Here is a 20,942-nt window from a genome sequence, read left to right as displayed (position 1 = left end):
GAAGCCTCATAGTCAGAATGATCTTCTAAGAAGTACATTAATTACAATACTTCAGCTGACCTAACTATTTTCATCCATTACAGCTTTTATTTTCACTTCAATAAGTTCTTCTACTCGAGCTAGAACACTTTCTATTAAATCAAATGTGAAGAGAGCTGAGTGTAAAACCTGAAATGACAAAAGAGATTAATGTTATTTTTATTAGAATAATTTTTTTTTTTACTTACTGTACATGTACGTTTGTCTCCAAATTGAAAAGAAAATTTAAATCCTTCTGAATAACTCTGAAGGAAATGCAAACTCACCTGAAGCTGCATTTCAGTAGTCATGGCAGGCATCTTTTCCCCACTGACAGTTACAGAGCAGACTGTGTTAGAACTGTGTGCCTCTGTAGAAGAAAATAATCAAGTTTCACATAACTTTTAGAATGAAAAGAATATTTCATATATTAGCATTTCTAGACAGTAATTGTTAAACACAAACCTAGGGATTTACCAAACACAGGACAGAAGGTGCTGAACCTTAAGAGGAAGACAGTTGGAACTGGCTGCTCTCTTTCTGCTTTCTGTATCACAGGACTACATTACTAAACAGGCAGTATCTGCAACTCAAAAGAATTTGATGTAGCTGAAATGCGCCTTAAAAGGAAAAAACAATTCTTAACTCTAGTAGTTTTTGATACATTTTTAATATTTCCACATCCAGAGAGATAGTAGGAGGTTCTTTAGCTTGACTTAATGAGTCCAGACATGAAATACTTATTTTCTTAAGAAAAAGCTGCAGGCTTCTCTGTTTCAGGCTGATTTCGTGCAGCAGGCAAAACTACAAGGACCAGTCTGAAAACTAAGGGGAAACACCTCTTACATTCAGGCCACATAGCTGAAGTTCAACATAATGCTTACAGTTTATACATCGGGAGAAAAAGGCTAACCCATTTACTGTTACGAGTTAGATGTTCTCTCCTGAACTCAAATCTCTATTCTTTGTCAAAGGCTAGAGGAATGTAAGAGGTACTTAAAATGAATCAAGAAACTTTTTCTTTAAAGGATTTGCTTTAGAGGGATATCCACAGGCTGCCTTCAGAAAAATGCCCCTTCTCTGCCTCATACTTACATAGTGTACAACAGCACAAGAGGGTAAATCTAGGGGCAAAAAGCCATGCTGACATTTTTGGTAGCAGAAGCAAGTTCCTTGGGCTGTCTTAATTATACTGGAGACCACAAAGGAACAGAGGATCTGACATACACAGACATGGCCTAGAGCCGCTACAGGTCTTATGCCCTGTGGGATGTGGCTGCTTAACCCAGAGCGGATTCTGTGTGTCAGATTAAAAAAAAAAAAAAATTAAAAAAATCCAGAATATAATCCTTCAGGCTTTAGGAGAGCAGCTCTTTGCTGTGTAAATTATTTCCTCGCATGTTAACCTCCCCACACCTATTAAAAAACCTAAGGGCTATATATTCACAGAGACTTGGATGCTCCTGCCTAACCTTAAAACTATAAATGCAGAGCAAGTTTTGAAGGTCTTCATGTGACATTTCTACCAGGTTTCCATACGGTTTACAAATGTGATGAGAGATAAACAAGTTCAGATTTTTCTGACCAATCATGAAAATTATTAGTATCAAATATAGCAACTAATGAATTATTATTTTACGTTTGGAATAGTGTCAACAGTTAAATAAAACATTATCTGTACAGCACTCACCAATTATTTGTTTCCAAAGGATTTCCAAAAGTTTCTGAATAGGAACAAAGCTAAGGAAAAAAAAAACACTAACCTCTTCTGTTTTCTTTCTTATTCCTTATTTCTGCTTCATAGTGCGCTTTTGACATATTGAGTCCTACATGCAGTGGTTTTAAAAAATTCTGCTCAATCTTGGCAAGCACAGTCCATACACCAGTCTATTCAAACACAACAGAGACAGTTACAAATTAGTTTTAATGAAGCATTGCAATCTAAGTTTTCAAGCACAAGTTTTTGGACTAGTCTTTATAACATACACTTCTCTGCTGGGAGGGGAAAAAAAAAAAAAAAAGAATTTAGACTCATTCATTTAAGCATGAATAAGCATCACGATGGATATTTAGGTTCCCCTCCCTCTCTCTTACCTTTTCAATATTATTTGTTAAAAATTGGAGGATGAAGCAGTCAAAAAAAAGGGGAGGGGCACCAAGCTTCTTATGTAGCCTGATAACTACAGCAATGGAAATGCACATTTTCACCTTGTTCTTGTAAGCAAATCTGAAATGATCTTACTATGCTGGGGAAGTACTAGCCACTTTCTCAGGCTAGAATCTCTACAGTGAGTAAACAGCAGTTGTAGATTCCTCTAAGATAGTTCAGCAGCAAACCAGCACAAATAGTTAAATTCACGTTCCTGAATTAAGACTCGATTGCAATGCCAAATGAAAGCTCTAACAAATGTCATGCTCTCCAAATATATAAGGGTCTTGTCTATATCGCATTCAGTTTAAAAATCATTGTAGGATGTTACTGGATCTGCTGCTACCCCACCCTTAGGCACAGTAGCCAAAGTGACCATGAACTTGTCCCCAGTTTGGCATGGGTGAAAGGAGGAGTGTACAATAATGGCACTCAGGAAGCAAGGGATACAAGGAAAATATGCTCAAAAGCAAGGCTGTTGAAGGTTACTCCACACAAAACGCTGCCTTGGCACCTTGTAAGTTTTTAGTTACAAAACTGCTGTAGAAGGAAACAAATACAAAGCAGTCTTTGTGTCTTTAGATAGAGGAGCCATTTATATGACTCCTTTCTTCAGGCAGTATCCTCAAAAGGCAGTGTAAGGATGATAAAAATATTAAAGTTATTGTTGATTACAGCAGAAAACTCACCAAATTTTAATGCTAAATGACACAAAGTTAACTGCTCAAATAAGAAAACTTGTAATTACTTCCACTAGAATGGGGCTAAAAATGAAGAAAAAAACTTTCCACAAAAATATCAATTTTTAAACTTGATTAATGAAAGTGCTTGTTACACAAAAATCAAAACATCTGAACCGACAGGAAAGGAGGCATTTTCTTTCTGCCCCACTTGCACTATATGAAGGGAGACAGCGAAGAAGTCAAGAAGAACTGGCAGGGCTTAAATTTAAGGGAAAACTTCAGAAGAGGTGAAGTTTTGAGGAGAAGCTATTTTCTCCTCAAACTGTAGGGACATTCTTTATGCCAGGTATTAGACAGCACTGTTACAGCAATTGTGTGCTACTATGTATAAATTTTAATAAAAGAGGAATTCTCTCTTTTCTTACAAAGCTATGCATTTTTATGAAACCGAGTGGACCATAATGAGCACTTAAATAAGTAATCACTCCATAAAGCTGAGAAACAGACGGAGTCTATCAAAACTAACTAATTACATACATAGTAAATTAGAAATGCACCAATTGAAAGCTATTTTTACTGCTCATTTTCATTACGGTTTTGGTAATCAGTGCAAGCTATCTATTATTATTCTACTTAGACTAATAACATCATTAGGCACTTTAAAACTTGTATTCATAGATCTCAAAGTGCTGTAAAAGTAGATCAGATTTTTTTCTGTATTTTAGCAGAAAATTATATGCTGAATTTCATTATTCCAAATCATAAAGAAAGTTGAGGAGCTGGAGGAGAACGACAAAACATCTTTGGATACTTAATCTGCTGGTTAGAATATTTATCTGACCATGACATTGTTTATTCAAGTCAGGAAAGGCTTTACTGTACTTTAAAACTGAAAAGCAATTTTTCTTTAAACTGTCACTAATTTAAATAAATATTTTAATGCAAAAATCAAAACATCTAGTACTAAGGAAATGAAAGAATAGTTTGGGTTGGAAAGGACCTTTAGAGGTCATCTAGTCCAACCCCCCGGCAATGAGCAGGGACATCTTCAACTAGACCAGGTGATGTTTGCTACATGCCATAGTGGATGAAAAGCTACTGAATTGCATAAATTAGAAGAATGGTGGAACACCATGATTTGAAAGAGTCAACAGAAGCTGCATTTACTATTAGAATAAGTAGCCATTTGGTAGGGGAATGTAAGCTCTAAACTAAACACAAATAGTTCCATCGGCTCTTCAATGCTGTGGTGACGCAATCCAAGTCAGAGCACTTATAAATCAGCTGCTAGAATATGGAATACATGTAATCGACCCAGTTGTGAAATTCGAACAAGTTTCCTCTTGAGTATCCAGAGACACACTTCCATCAGCTGCAGGTGGACAGGACTGACTGTACACAAAACCAGCAGATCCATTGTAATATACTACATTGAAAAGCCATACAGCAGTTGAATAACAAATACAGTTTGCACTGATCTACCAGTAACAAATGTTGCTGACTGCTTCAGACAGAAAAAGAGATAAAGAAAACAGACCAGGAAGAGGTGGGGATTACAACTAAAGCCATAAAATTCTGCTTTAAACTGAGGTAGCATAATATTAGGTTGGTGAAATACGTAGGAGCAGTTTCAATTTTTTAAATATATTGTGAAGTTTAAATATGCAGAGTATTTCTGAAATATCTACATTCAAACATCCACACACAGGAGAAATGAAGGTAAAGTGGTATACCTGTAATATAAACATAGGTAAACCACAGTGATGGGCAGTTTACGCTGGCAAGTTACCTTTATGCATAAAACATTCTAGGCTATATCCAGTACAGTGACATAGCAGAAAATTGGATAGGTCTGGACATTCCGTTTGTTACTTCAGCAGATGGATCTTACAGACAATAATACCTAGAGAAGCTTTTTAACATGTACCTACCATGCAGCTGCACTGTTCCTGTAAATATAGAATACTGTTTGCACAGCTAAAAACTATTAAAATATTATTATTAAATACTTTCTGAGAATTCTTCATACTATTAACTTTTAGCGTATTGCACAAAAAGTATTTTGCCTAAACATGAATAAAATAAACTTGAACTGCAAAGGTTTGTATTACTATTATTATAAAGAAATTCACTTGGAGGCTTGAGGGATACCACCAAATAAATAAGCAAGAGTTACAAATATTTTTTTCCTCATGGGAATACTTGATAGAGATGTTATTTTATGGTGACATACTCTAAAATTATGGACATAGACCACAGTCCATCAGGCACAGTAAAAGAATTAGCTTCTTTACAGTAACAGTTAGGTATGAATGCAATAAAATTTCATCAGAATAAAAATAACACATCACATATCTCCTAATGTGGCTAATAAAAACATCACCTCTGGATTACTGACCATTGCAAAGAAAAATTTAAAAAAACCATGTTTTTCAATCAAGCATAAGAGCATTCACGTGAATCCAAATCTCAGCCCTTAGCTAATCAATCATTTTCAAATCAATTAGTACTTACTTGATTATCACTTTCACAATCCTTAATGACTAAGTATCTCAGTAGATTTAGTGACGCCATAATCCTATGAATTAAAAATACACTATTATTTAGAACACAGATTTATATTACAGGGATAATAATTTAAGGTCCATTAGGCAGACATCATAAAAGTAGCCATTTGCACAAAATGCAACCACTCATCTGTTCAGCAATATAACTTCCTCTAGAGCACCTGTGTGCAGTAACATCCGTGTTACAACAGCTGACACTGCCAGTAAGTTGAGAACTGTCAGCAGACTGGAGAAGGCTGGTGACTGTGAGGGACAGTGTTCTCTGAAGAGATAGAACCTTGTTACAGAATTTGTAATATGCATCACTGGTGATCCAAAGTTGATGTGAAACTAGTGTGACAGTCTCTATTACTGTATTGATTTTTTACTTTTGAGTGCTTTTTAAAAACATGTTTTTGGTTTTGTTTTACCTTTCTTTTTAGTAGAAACTGTTTATTGCTTTTTCCAGATAAAGAGAACAATTCTAGATCACACATCTGGGTTTTTAAGTAGTTATGTGTCCATCTGGACACTATCACCCTACTGACTTACAAGCCCAACCTTTACTCATCATATAGGAAGAGAGTTGTCCTATAGCGGATATTTTCAGAGACATCTCGTGTTATTTTTATATTACTTAATGCAAATATTTGCTATTCAGGTGGCTCTGTGTTCCCACTCATTAGATACTGGATTACCAGCAGCAATCTGTGAAACAGCCTCAAAAAGGCAACAAAAAGTTGTATCTGATAGTTGTTATTCGCCTGTGTCACATAAGACAACATACCACATTTCTTTTGTTCCCTTCAATTACTTCTGCAGAAAGCTGACAAACCATACAGTCCTGAAGAAACAATGCTTCACCCATTAGTAATTTGACATCTGAGGCCTTATATCCTCAGGGATATAAGGAGGAATTCCTTTCTTACTGTTAAAATCAATGTAATAGCATTGTGACATTCTTCTATACAGAGTTAGTTGAAAGGATGGCTGAAATAAGTGATCAATTCCATTTTTAGTGCCAAAATTTTAAAATATATTGATGCTGTCACCACCTTGATTACATGAGAGCATACCTCCCATTGTAGTAAGGTAGTCTTAAGTCTTTTTAAAGAATTAAAAAAAAGGAGAAAAGCCTCTAACTGTGATTACAACTCACCTATCTGAGTTTTGCAGAAGATCTGTCTCAGCACCTTCTGGAAGCAAAAGCACTAAATCTAGGAGAGAGATCAGGTGATGTCCTGTAAACCAAATGTTGTCACATGCCTTCTGAAAAAAATTATACAAAAAGTTTAGCTGAGTGCAAAATTTAAATCTTAAAGATATCTTAAATCTTAAATAGTTTAAGAACAATTTTGGGAAAACAGAAAAGAAAAAAAACACCCAAGAAACACTGGAAGAGTATTTTCCAATTACTACATGTGATTGAAGTATACAAACTAGTCTCTTCATAATTCTCCCTACTTTGTCTCTTCGTGCCAAGCTGTTCTTTTCAGTTTCACCAGAATAGATTCTTCACCTCTTCACCATATCACCATATATATAGTTAATATTTGTTTACAGAAACTTAGCAAATTGTACTAGGCACTCTTTTTTATACTGAGGTATAGAACAATTAGCTACCTTCACCAGGGACTCTATTAATTTCTTAACAGTAGTGTCACAATTTATGTTTTTTTAAAGATCATAGAAGCTTTGAATTTTTGGGTTGGAAGGGACCATTAAAGGTCATCTAGTCCAACCCCCCTGCAGTGAGCAGGGACATCTTCAACTACATTAGGTTGCTCAGAGCCCCGTTCAACCTGACCTTGAGGATCGGGTCTTTTAAGTATTCTTTATACATTTCTAAACCCACAACTAGCAATGCTTGCAAGTAAGGTACACTTTCAACTCTATGGTTCTTTGATGGAAGAAGGACATACAGTTACCTTCTTTTGAAAGAGGGGGGGGTAGAGGACAGAAGGGAGAATCATTTAAGCATAAGATAAAGAGTACCAGGTTCTGAAGCGGCAGAACGTAATTATTCTGATGCCCTCTGCATCACAGACCAACCATTAGCTATTTTCACAAAAATTCTCCTAAATTACAACAAATAATGAAGTGAGGAGGGGCAAAACAACAAAAAATGCCTCTCTCACTTGCTTAGCAGAAGTTTTTTCAAGTCTTCCAGCTAAGACCTCTGACAGTTCCCTCCTCAGTGAGGATGGCTGAGCGTCACTGCACTGGTGCTAACTTAAGGGTGTGCCCGTCACTCCCAAAGAGCAAGAGAGCACACTTCTCTCTGAAAGTTTCACGGCCCCTTCAAAAGGCTCTTTCATGTCAGCACAACGAAGCTAGGAGTATGGAGTTATTGCAAAGATCCCATGTTGGCAAAGTCCTTATCTCAGGTAAAGGTGGGGAAGGTTGGGGGAAAGAGATAGCACACACAGGGCAAAAGCTGGGCTAGAGAGGAAACCGAGCCAAAGCCAGAAAGGGATTGGAAAGAAAACTGAGATTAGATAAGGAGATGAGAAATGTTAACTGTCTGATAAGTCAGATCAGATGAGGGATGTGGAAACAGTAAGACTAACTGGGCACAAAACCTAAGATGAAATAAATGGAGAGCAATAGCAAATTATGTCATGTTATCATTATGTCCATAGCAGAATTCTTTGCAGCAAACTTAGAATATCCAAATATTGAAAATATTCAATTAAAATGAAATTTTAAAATAATTTTTTTTTTTCACAGCCAGGGACCTCTACATGGAATAAATATATCAAGAGAATTCTGAAGCTGCATAGTCAAAAAATTAATTAGTAAGGAAATTTCAGAATATACTTTTACTTATTCAATTTTAGTGCAAGCCCCTTTTGGAACAATTTTCATATTATCACCTTCTTCACACCTTCTGGTTCAATATACAGGACAGACTATCATCTAATAAACAGTAATTCACTGTTTTCTAACATAATTATACTAGCATAAAATATGCATAAATTTACTATATCATCCTATTTGACAAAAAGCAGCAGCCTTTAGAACCAAATTTGGGTTGAAAAAGGCCCTACGCAGTTTAAAACAGGAAAAAAAATAACAGAGAGAAAGAGTTAATAATTACTTTTTAATTAATTAATTTTTCCAACTTCCTGGTATAAATAATTATAAAATAAGAGTTTTACATAGCTTTGATCGAGCTCAACACTTTCTGATGAATTTAACATTTGTGAAGCATTCATAATGCTGTCATCATAAAAACAAAAAAATTAGTAATTCTGTCTGGACTGTAGCATTTGAATTATATTCAAGAAATGAGGAACTGTAAGGATAAAACAAAATACTGAGAAGTTCCTCTTTAAGAAAGAAGCATGTATTTTCAAACACGGAAAAGGTAATAATAACTTCTTAGAAAAATACAGTAAGATTGTGCAATTAAAAATACATTAGTAAAATTCTAATGTTAAAATACATATGCAGAAAAAAGCCAAATTAATATTTTAATTATATTATTCCCCAATCTTTTGTTTCTTTTCAAAGTGATTTTAATGCACCACTCAAAGCTTAAGCTGTACACATTTTCTCAATATAATACTGATAGAATTTTGAGACGACAACTTGTTTTTTTAGTGGTAATAGCCTCACCGTTAACGATAAGTGAATCTGATCTTTTATATTTTTAATAATGTATCCTTCCACACCAGCATGGTTGCTTGTCTTCAGTAAACACCTGCAAACAAACAAACAAGATATTACATCTTCAAAACTGCCTATATAGTTAGCTCAAAACTTAGTGAATAAGGCCATGTCATCTAAGTATGAGCTTTACCACAGAAAAGTAAGATGATCATGTAACCTTTAAACACTAGTTTTCATGAGAGCTGATTCTATGCGAGGCAAATGGAATTCATTATTTATCTAAAAATTAACACAGTAAAATTATAATGTGGTTTACCAGATAGCAACTGTCAGAAATCTTTGTGTTTATACAATTAAGCTGCAATAAGGCTGATATTGTACAATCTACAGTAACTTGGATGCATACCTGAATAATGTATATTTTCCCTCTGCATCAAACTTGTCTATGAACAACTGCAAAATATTTAAACTCTTCTTTCTCTAAAGAAAAAAAAAAGATATTATCAGATTAACTCTACTCAAATAAATTCAGCACTTAACTGATTTTGTAGGTCCCATTACATACCAGATGCTCTATGGGACAAAGGGTCATAACTTTCACCAAATCCTGCAATTGGACAAAGAAAACATAATTCTAATCACATATAGATTATTACATTACATCACACTAACTAAAACCTACTCAAGACATTACAAAAACTGTAACAAAACAACCAAACCCAAAAAACCACAGCCCACAAAACCATGCCTACGAGAAGATTCTCATCAGAGAAATTCACATTAGCTTCAGTGGTTGAAATCCTAGGGCTGATACACAAGACTACTGTTCTTGTACTGTTGGGTCCAAATAATAATGTAGTCAAGCAGCAGATTTGCGAGGAAAAAATGAGCAAGCATCATCTTTCAGCTAAGATCACTGCCCACCTGCCTCAGTGGCCTGTACATACACTAAGTATATTTTAACTGTCACTGAAACTTCATGCTGTAGTGGGTAGAAAAGACAATCAACTCTGTATAGCAAGAAACTAAAGGTTTCAATTTAATGACACAAGTGTATAAAGGTTCAGTAATATGTCTAAAACACCTAGATGACAGCTAGATATTATTTATAATAAAACTTTAAAGACTTCTGTACATTGCTTCTTATTACCTGAGGTATGTTAATAAAATCTCTTAATTCTAAGTACTGATGGAGAAGGCTGTTATCTTCAATTCTCAATAAACAGCTCTCAAACAGATCCTGCAGGGGGAAAAAAAAAGCTGCCAACGTTTTGCACATATATAAGACGTTAATCTATATGCTTAACATTTCATGGCTAAAACCACCTTCACTATAAATGCTCATTTGCTTATCCATAGTTCTTAGGAGCTACAAATATAAGTGATAATGGTAATTTAAACATTTATGCATCTATGTAAAGTTCAATAAATATAAGTGTTTGTATAATTGAAGAATACCTAATTAAGCCTCTAAATATTTCCGAAACTATTACCTGAACTGTCATTTGTGCCTTTCTTAGAAAGGGATACTGAAGTTTTACCATTACTTAAACTGGAAAAAATAAACATTCTAACACTGAAAATGTGATTAAAAGAAAACTTACAAGTCCTTTAGATAACATAGATTCTTCTGTTCTAGGAAAAAAAAAAAGAAATATTATCAAATTTAAGTTGTTAATTAAAAAGACACTGTTGGTATTTCAAAAGAAATGCTAGAACAGATCAAAAAGCACTTGTCCCTCAACAATTTCCATTCTATTTTCTAAATATAGTATCTTCATTATTCCTCTCAAAGATTTTTAGAATAAACTGGCTGATGAAGACTTGAAAATCACACTCCTCTCTTCAGGGTCAAAAATTACACACCACACCCTCCCCTCTCATATTTATAAATGCTCAAAAGCAGCATCTCGTATCTCACAGACCTTGATTAACAAAGAAAATGAAACTTTTCCTAGATTATTCCATTTGCATAGTTCTGCAATCCTAAGAAAAACACTAAACTAAACTAAAGAAACCAAGAAGTTTCGTTTAAGTTCTACCAGGAAATGGTAAGCAGTTATAATGGGAAATTTCCCTTCTATAGGTGTGCTAGAAACTATTTGGTCAACACTGATGCTTATGAAAGGTGAAATAATCACAAGATATAGAAAAATCTGGTTTCCTTTAGAAAGCCTGACCTTTAATCTGCATGTGTTTAAAAGATCTTAATTTTGCATTTTCAGAATAAAAGTTTCTAAAAATGCTATCACAATACAAGCTGAAAACAATAACTAAATATTTTAGACCACTCTTTATACTTCTTAGTAAAAGAAACCATCGTGTTGCGGAACTTGCCATTTTATCCTCCTCTGAACTTATCTGGTATATTTGAAACTTGATTCTATGAATTACTATAAAAAGATCACACTCACTATCTAGAACTTCAAATACCATAAACCCTACCTTTTCAGCAGCACTCCAATATGCGTCATATTGTATTGCAGAAGGTATGATGGACTAAAAGAGAAAAATTAGGTTTACATTAAACAGCATAAGCCATATACATTTGCACATGCTTAATATACTTGACAGGATTAGTCTTTTTTTTTTAAGTTATAAAAATATCTTTATAAAATTAATAATTTTGAAATAGACACGAAATAGTAAGTCAACCTGCTGTTAATAACTCTTACATGTAAACTGTCTATAAATACGCAACTGAAAATTTAATACATGTTAATTTTCAGCATGTGACTAATCCTACCAGTTTCTTTAAAAGCATAGCTCATCTAAAATTAAACTGTAATAGAGTAATCTGCAGGACTAGAGTATGTTCTTATGTATATAATATAAGCTACATAAAATATAAATGCATTAAGGTTGACATAAAACAATTACTAGTGAAACACACAGTTTTCATGTGTAACTATTCACAAATAAAAGGTCTTCCTCTGCTCAGAAAGAAACTTCAAAGTACAGACTTATTTTAAGTGAGGAAGAATAGTTCTTACCTAAATACCATTGGAAAGCAATCAATACCAAAATGCTGAACAAACATCAGATATGACAGACATGCCAAAGAATCTGCGGAATTATTTCGCTCTATGTCTGCAAACTCTTGATTCTCCCAGTGTGGACTTTTGCCTTTACGATGTAAAAATACCAATGGTATCAATTCTCTTATATCCCACAAAATGTCCTAAAAAAGAAAGGAGAGGCAGGATAAAAAGCCAGGTTTTTTAGAGTACCCTTCAACTATCTTAACCATGAGATCATCTTCTGGTAATCCCTGCCTCCTTTACTGCACATCCTAAAAGTCCTGCAATAAATGAAGTAAAGGTCTCAGCCAAGATTCTCTTTCGTTGCACAACCCCGACTGATCCACACAGCAGTTCCATCCAATGATGAGACATGCTGTGGAAAAAAATGGATGTGATCATGATGGAAAACCTAATTACGGTTGAAAAACAACCAGAAGTTTTGCTAACTGCTTAGTGTGCTTCACTTTACAATCTTAACATTTGGATATAGAATTTTGTGTACAAAAATGCTTAGATTTTTAAACACAAATTGGAGAAGAAACAAGAGTTGTATCACATGGAAACTTCCAGACTTCTTCTGCATGCATGCACATTTGCACACACTTATATATAGTATATTTACATGGGCTTTCCTCATCCCAGCTGGCTCCAAGTCTTCCTTTTGAAACTCATCAAGTCCCTTCCCCAAAATGACACCCTGACCCAGTCTCTCTGCTCTTCTAGGACTAATTACTCCACTGTATGATAAAGCTGTCTTTCTTCTAACTTCCTAGTTCATAGTTCACAGCCATTTCAGCCATCTTCTTCCTATAGTTGGATTTCCTCTGTCCCTCAGCCAGCTTCACCCCGACTCTACCTTCTCTGTAACTTCCATTTCCCTCTTACATAGCTCCAGGCATTCTTTGACTTTTGTCTTTCTGTATTCGACTTGTGAATTTTCCTCCTTTAACTAGGGATAACAAGGTAGAACAAAGTGCAAAGCTCAAACTTAACTCTATTCTTTCATACAGTCCATATTAACATGAGAAACAAGTGTATCCATAGTTAATAAAACAACTGCAATCTTGATACAAATGAGCTGTTACTGTCTATTCAGTGTTACCCAACTAGTGGCCCACTGGCTATCCTGAGGGAAGACTCCATTTAGTACTGGGAATATTTTCCACCCTTATATTTCATTATAAGATTTACCAGCATGCTTCTGAATAAATTGTTATAAAATAATCCAGCACCTGGCTGTCAAGAACGTTCCTTCATTTCATTAGCCCAACACAAATAATTGCATAACCACACATTTGAAAATTAGAGCCAACCGATACTTACAAGTACTTTAAATTTGGTAGACTAGGTCTGGAGTTTATTTTCTTCATGGCAGCCCATTATGGTGCTGTGTTTTAGATTGGTGACCAGAACAGTGTTGGTGACATGCCAGTATTTCAGCTGTTGCTGAACAGTGCTTGCACAGTGTCAAGGCCTTCTGTTTCTTACTCTGCCGCTCAGCAAGCGGGTAGAGGGTGGGTGAGAATCAGAGAGGGGACACAGCTGGGACAGCTGACCTGAACTGATCAAAGAGCTATTCCATACCATATAACATCATGCTCAGCAGCAAACTGCAGGGGGGAGGTAGTATTTTTCAGATTAACTGCTATTCAGAGACTGGCAGGGCATCAGTCTGTTGGTGGGAGGTGGTGAGTGACTGCCATTGCATCACCTGTTTTGGGTTTTTTTCCCCTTCACTTATTAAATTGCCTTTTTCTCAATCCATGAGGTTTTCTTGCTTTTGCCCTTCAGATTTTCTTCTCCATTCTGCTGGGGGGCTAAGTGAGTGACTGTGTGGGGGTTTAGCTGCCAGCTGGGGTCAAGCCACTACCTTTAGATATGTGCAAGACAGGAGATATTCTTTACCACATTGAAAATGTGAACAAAGCACAGGTCTACTTGGTGTAACTTTATTTAATCACACCTAGTCCTATTTCTGAAAACTTGCATGTATTGCGTGTTCCAACATACACATGGACTGTACTCGACTATGTCCTTATAAAGCTTGGTTTTGCTGCAAATTTAAATAAAATTATCTATACTCACAATAGTCTTGCTCTAATAAAACACAGCTGCAATGTAAAACATTCAAAATCAGAGTAACTGCATTGGTAGCATGGAGTGGACATGTTCCCACTGAATTTCCAGCTATACTAGCAGCAGTAGTCAAACATCAATTTATATTCTTTAGTAGTCAGCTGGCACTGCACTAGGCACATTAGAGATTTCTCTCTGTGCAACACCTGGATTAAAGGTAAAGTAGATTTTGCCTTGACGTAATACCGCAGCAAAGACAATCTTTTAGATAGTCTAATAAATTCACACATCATGAAGAAAAAGCAGTTACAGCAAAGTAGCAGTTGATGATTCAGAAAGCAGTCCAAACTGGTTTATAAGGAGCAAAACTGTGCTTGCAAGATTTGTAATTTCCACTGATGGGAACTGTTCTAGACCTTTAGCTACTTGCATTATCTTGCAAGGCCCAGTAAATCATCCCACTAACGAATAAAGGAAGCAAAATGAGCTCTAGAATGAATTATAGGTAATTCTGAATTAAACCACTGGTTTTGCAAACACTGTAATGAATTTTCACTGCACTTACTATAATTTCAGTTGCAAAATGCCGAAAGGGATGTTCTTCAATGTCTTCAAGTTGTTCAAGCGGAGCTGTCAATAATGGGTATTTCAGGCTCTTCATACAGCTGAAATAAAAATTGGTGACTTAGTTTCACTCCGAAGGTCACAAATACAGACTATAATAGTGTCACTGATGACCAAGAATAAAGTCTATACTCATATTAGCTGCTGCTATTCCTGATATTCCAAGAAGAATAAAAAAGAACATCTGCTGTGGGAGCATCCCTTAGACTTCGCCTCCAGAGTATGATTATCATCACTGTTGTAAATTTGAGGAGAAGCAGAAGACTACCAAAACAGTTTCACAGCACAGAGACTAATATTTCTTTACCATTTCTCTGTACTAAAGAAAACAGTAATTATTATTTTAACCTTTCTTCTCTCACTTAATAAATATGTAAGGCATATTTAGGGTTTTTCTTTTTTGAAATACCACTTTAGTTAATATAAGTTGACAGCATTATAAAACACTAGTAAGATGATTTATTTAACTGCCTATGTAATAATGAACTGCTGTTCATTTTGTTAAGTTATATGAACATATTACACTAACATAAAACTCTCACAATTTTAATAATTCTTCTTTCAGCTCCATGTCATCGTATTCTGATGACTTTTCCATGTTTTTAACAACTTCATTCACAAAAGGTTTCGCAAAGTCCACCACTGCATTACAACATTGACAGAGACCAAGTTTATCTTCTTGTAGTTGTTGTTTTGTATAAGGTACAGGTAAGGGAGTAAGCTGATTCATAATCATGGCCAAAGATAAACCCACTGAGTAGGCCTTCTTGTTCTGAAGTTTCAAAAGCACTGGGGGAAAGGAAAAAAAGAGAGAGAGAGAACATTTTGAGACATTAAGTTATTACTTAACGTGAAAGAAAACGTGAAGAAAAACAATGTGACTACATAAGAAAGCCTTTAGTTTCAGGGAAGGAGAGGGACTAATACCTGGAATCACATGAGCAAATCCAGCAAGACTAAACATCATCGGCTAGTTTAATATGCTGTAGTTAAGATGACCATATATTTGAGAATGACAAATATTAAAGCAGTCATGCATTTCAACACATTCCTCCTTTCTCTGTAGCACCATGATGAAAAAAATCAGTCTTTCTAGAACTAGTCTACGTGAAATAATATTCATTTATCTGATTTTGAAAACTGATTTATTCTTGCTTTATTCCTTGACTACTTCTGTGTTTGGCAAAACGAGAGGCAATGGCCCAGCCTTTCTGCTGAGATCTGATTCTGCCTGAAGCAGCTCGGAACTGTTCTATACTCCAAAGTAGAACCAACAGAGGCGCTCCCAGACTTGAGGAAGTAGCAAAAGGGTCTCTCCACTTAAACTGCACTCAGTGCAGGCTGACTGCAGATTGGCTATCCAAAAAACCCCATACTTCCAACTACCAAAATGCTTCTCTCGTTAAATTCCAACATAATTTAATCACACATCTCAGACTGCTACAATCAGACTTAAACTTGATACAAGACACTTGATTTAATCTCACATATCAAAACAGAAACTACTACTTACTACCAATTTTGTGGGTGTCCAAAACGAACATTTTTAGTTTTTATATGCAAGACCAAAGAATGCTTCCCCCCACCGATCAAGTATTTCAACCTCCTTCAATCTCAAATAAAAGTTTTATACTATAAAAATACAGACGTGTATATTTTTAAAGTTAAATAATGAAGAATTTCACAATTCCATGTAATTCTCTATTTCTGTAACAACAGTATGAATGGTTTACACTTCTAAATATAGCTGTCACAGGACCGCATTCTTGTAAATGATGTGAAGTAGCTGAATATTGCTTTTTCAACTGATGCTATTAATCCCATCTAAAATCTTTTTCTAAAAGGCCGACATAAGCATGAAAACTATACCTTGTGTTATCTTGCAGAATATAACAGACTGTAAAGCTTGTCAGGAGAGATCTATTCTGAAACTATTCCAGCAAATCTAAACTAATTTGATAAATAAATGAGAAAATAATTTAAATCAGAAATCACACGAGGAAGTGCATCTTACCCGTCTGCAAAGGCTGAAGCAACAGCATGACAGTTTGGCACACTTGCTCTCCAGAGGCCTGCTCAATCTGCTCAAGTAAACCCAGAAAAAGTTCCTTCGGATTGCATAGCTGCAGGAGAGGAACGATGCATATTTTTTAAATGGTCATAAGCTTAAATATTCATCACAGGCAAATTTCAATACAGAAGTTCCCGAACGTTGAGAAAGCAGAACGTTAAGAAAACAAATATGAAACAGTAAGTACTTTCCTACAATTAACATCAACTGTGGAGTGTGTATGTGTGTACATTTTCATATAAGCTGAAAACATATAATGACACTAAACTGGATTTCTATGGTCTACAGAACCCTCACAGTACCTTAGCAATATAATCCTTAGGAGTAGAGAAAAAAGAAAAACTTCATTGTGAATTTAACTCAAGCTATAGAGTTTTCAGTTTGTTTCTCAAGTACATAAATGAAAGGGAACGAGTTTTCTAGATATTAAAATTTTTTTCCCTACTACTCCATCAGAATGATCAGGTACTCATTGTCATACTGTATCTGCAGTATACAAGAGGCAGTATTGCTGTGGCTGCTCTGACTGGCCATCAAAAACTTCATGAGTTCTAATTGCCCTTTTCTTCTGGGTTATGATATGTCTCTTTGTTTGGCCCAGTTACTAATTTCACAAAATTTATAAGAGGTTAATTATCTCTGAAAACACTAAGCCTGTGTCTACATCACATGAAACTGGCCCATGAGTTTAAAACTTATGGGAAGTGGACAGAAAACTCAGAAGTATTCATGCCTTGTTTTCTTTGGAAATCAGAGGGAAAATTAGGACCTCTTCTTTCCCTACAATTATTGTAATACAACCATATTTTTCAAAAACATACCTGTGCCAACTGATCTAGTATCTTCAAGCAATATTCTCGCTTATCATCTTCCTGTTTATACATGAAAATACATCTAACAAGAGGAGAGATGAGATTCCAACCCATATTCTCGATGATAACCTAAAAACCAGATTTTCAGAGAATAAACCAAAACTGGACATCTTCTAAACCCAGAAAGATTGTACATATGAAGGCCAAAAAAGACAACAGATCAATGTCCTGGTTGTAACCAACACCATAATAGAGTCATTGAAAATCTAACATCTATTACCATTAAGTTCTGTACTTGACATACATTGTATTGACTCCCCATACCTATAAACACAGATGCATATTTTCTATACTTTTCTTCAGTGTATTAATTCTAACATGTCAATATCTATTTCTAAGAATTTGTATGACGACACACTTAAAACAAGACTGAGTAGAGGAGCTTTTCTGAAAGAAAGAACGCTTAAACAAATTATGTTTAACCTGAGGGGATCAAGATCTTCAGTAGTTACTTCAAACTGACAAAATTCAAAACCAGACTTTGACCCCCATGTATCACTGCCAAAACATTCCATCCTTCACTTTCTTTCTGAACTTCCTATTTATCTGTGTACAATTTCGTATATTCTCCCAGCTCCCCAAAGTGCCCACAGACATTAGCATCCCTTAGATTAGCATCAGCTGAGTTGGCTCTTAGAGTTTTGGCCAATATTATTAGATCCATCTGTGGTGTGTTGACCCCAGACAGCAACTAAGCACCCACCAGCTGGTTGCTTGCTCTGCTCCCCCAGTGCAATGGGGGAGACAATCAGAGGAGAAAAATGGAGAATAACTCATGGGTTGAAATAAGGACAATTTAATAAGGACAAAAGCGGGGCGGGGGGCGTGGGGAATGATGCAAACCAACTCCTGCCAGCAGACTGATGCCCAGCCAGTCCTAAGCAACAGCTACTTTGGAATGTGTGCCCATCCCCATGTGTTTTTATTGCTGAGCATGACATTATATGGTATGGAGTATCTCCTTCACCAGTTCGGGTCAGCTGTCCCAGCTGTGTCCCCTCCCAACTTCCCTGCTTAGTGAGGGGGCAGAGTGAGAAACAGAGGCAGCCTTGACACTGTACAAGCACTGATCAGCAATAATTGAAGCACTGGTCTGTTATCAACCAACAGTTTTGGTTACAAATCTAAAACACAGCATTGTACAGGCTGCCATGAAGAAAATCAACTCCATGCCAGCCAGACCCAGTATACCAACTGAAAACCTGTCCTGCAAAAGAGGGACACTGTCACTTTCTCTTAATTATGCTTGTCCTCTCTTTCCTCTTTGCTTAACTCACTGAAACACAGTTAATGTTATTTTTAAGATTATGATGACTTCGTTTCTGTGAGCTATCTTAAGTTACACAAGAATGTGCACTTAACACACAGCAACTTACTAACTATTCATATGTACAGCCTTGCTCCACAGTGAAAGTAGCTTTCCTTTTTTAATAAGCAATTTTATCTATTTAACAGTGTGCTAGTGCACAAGTAATATGTGGTACAGACTTAAACTTACCTTATTTTTCTCATTTTGAATTACTTCCAATAACTGAGCTGCATGCCCATCTTCTAAACATTTCTGACCTGCTACCTGAAACAAATTAAAATCTTCTCCTTTGAAATCACCTTCTTCTAGGATTTGCTAGAAAGAAAATATGCATGTTTAATTCCATTCTTATAAGAGGCAAATAAAAAAATAAGAAAACCCAAGCTTTCATTTCAAAATTAAATGTAGTTTCATTGTGACTTATCTTTTCTTACACAACATCTTTCACACATTAAAAAAGCTACCAAGAGCTCCTACAGAAGACAAAGAAGTATTTCAATAGAACTTTCCAAGTCTAGACTACAAAATGTTGTTTGGAAGACGTATCTTCTACAACAACCTGCTAGAGTTTTGTTTCATCAGACAGGTATTGTTGAGTACAAGAACACTTCTTTCTCCAAGAAGCAAACGTCATCACGCATCTTGCAATAAGCACCACAGAAAACTCAGTGAAACATGAAGGTTGAACCTGGATGCCCAATGAGGAGCTCTGCTAACAACTGTCATGTGTTCTGAGGTCATTTTGGTTTTAATTATAGTATCTTAAGAGAAACGCACACTGCTTACACTTGTTACTTTTATGGAAAGAAAACTACTTACACATCTTTGTATTATGGCTTGAAGTTCATCAACTGCCATTATAGTTTGACTTTCTTCTTCTGGCATTGAAAACTATTATAAATTAGAGAGTGCAGTATTAAAACACATGAAGTAAAAACAGAGACTGAAAAATAATCACGTTATCAAAAAAAAATGCCAATAGAGGAATAAGAACAACCTACACAGATATTATGAAGGCCACATGATTTAAAAAAAAAACAGGAAAAACGCATTTTTAAGAAGTGTACACTATATTATTCTACTCCCCATATCTGCAGGAGACTATTACGGACAGGAAACTACCTGCATTCTCTGTACAAGGAAGCAATTTTTCAAGTAGTATCAGGGTCATCTTAAGAAGTTAGGAGGCCTCAGCTACTACTTGGGCATATACACTGAAAACTGCAGGTAATACAGAGCAAGTCTGGGCTCACTGCGTAGCAAGCGTGGATGCCCATGATACACTACATTTTCTATGACTATGCTCACCAGAAAAACTCCTGCTCCGCTGTGACTGGAACACTGTAACCTGATGCCTGGGATGTGCGCAGCTGATCCAACCACCATGCCAGTTTATATCAACAGTACAATCAAGATAACATATGCAGTATCATTCATTTCTTTCTAGTGTCTAGGTTGTGCTAGTTCAGTGGCCTTTTACCTCTAGATACTATAATTTAAAACATTCTTGTTAAAAACAATTAAGTTAAATACTCAATGTTAAATACACACAAAGTTTTACATAGTCAGGACCATGAATTACAAATAAAATCAAGCTTGGTTATCCATGTGATAGAGAATAGTTTGGTTTGGAAGGGACCTTGAAAGGTCATCTAGTCCAACCCCCTGCAATAAGCAGGGACATCTTCAACTAGATCAAGTTGCTCAGAGCCCCATCCAACCTGACCTGGAATGTTTCCAGGGATGGGACACTTACCACCTCTCTGGGCAACCTGCTCCAGCATCCTCATCGTGAAAAATTTCTTCTTTATATCTAGTCTAAATCTGCCCTCTTTTAGTTTGAAACCAATACCCCTTGTCCTATCGCTACAGGCCCTGATAAAAAGTCTGTCTTCATCTTTCTTATAAGTACTGGAAGGCTGCAATAAGGTCTCCCTGGAGCCTTCTCTTCTCCAG

General features: G+C 35.8%; 1 protein-coding gene across 1 annotated transcript; it reads right to left on the bottom strand.

Moving 5' to 3' along the window:
- Positions 1 to 60: 60 nt before the first annotated feature.
- On the bottom strand, positions 61 to 20,361 carry GLMN (glomulin, FKBP associated protein; the record flags this gene model as incomplete). Its single annotated transcript, XM_082002704.1, has 18 exons — positions 19,806 to 20,361; positions 19,176 to 19,301; positions 17,627 to 17,746; positions 16,749 to 16,857; positions 15,277 to 15,523; positions 14,676 to 14,775; positions 12,005 to 12,192; positions 11,457 to 11,510; positions 10,616 to 10,646; positions 10,162 to 10,251; positions 9,577 to 9,618; positions 9,418 to 9,491; positions 9,018 to 9,102; positions 6,556 to 6,665; positions 5,365 to 5,428; positions 1,782 to 1,905; positions 306 to 388; positions 61 to 168 (listed from the first exon to the last, which is right to left on the bottom strand). The coding sequence occupies exons 1-18, from the start codon at positions 19,869 to 19,871 to the stop codon at positions 61 to 63; spliced, it is 1,821 nt and encodes a 606-aa protein (XP_081858830.1). The 5' UTR covers positions 19,872 to 20,361.
- Positions 20,362 to 20,942: the final 581 nt, after the last annotated feature.

This window comes from Phaethon aethereus, assembly GCF_964289735.1.
Source record: "Phaethon aethereus genome assembly, chromosome: 8".
Taxonomy (NCBI): domain Eukaryota; kingdom Metazoa; phylum Chordata; class Aves; order Phaethontiformes; family Phaethontidae; genus Phaethon; species Phaethon aethereus.
The sequence above is the reverse complement of the archived record's forward strand: the minus strand, read 5'-3'. Positions and strand labels throughout refer to the sequence as shown.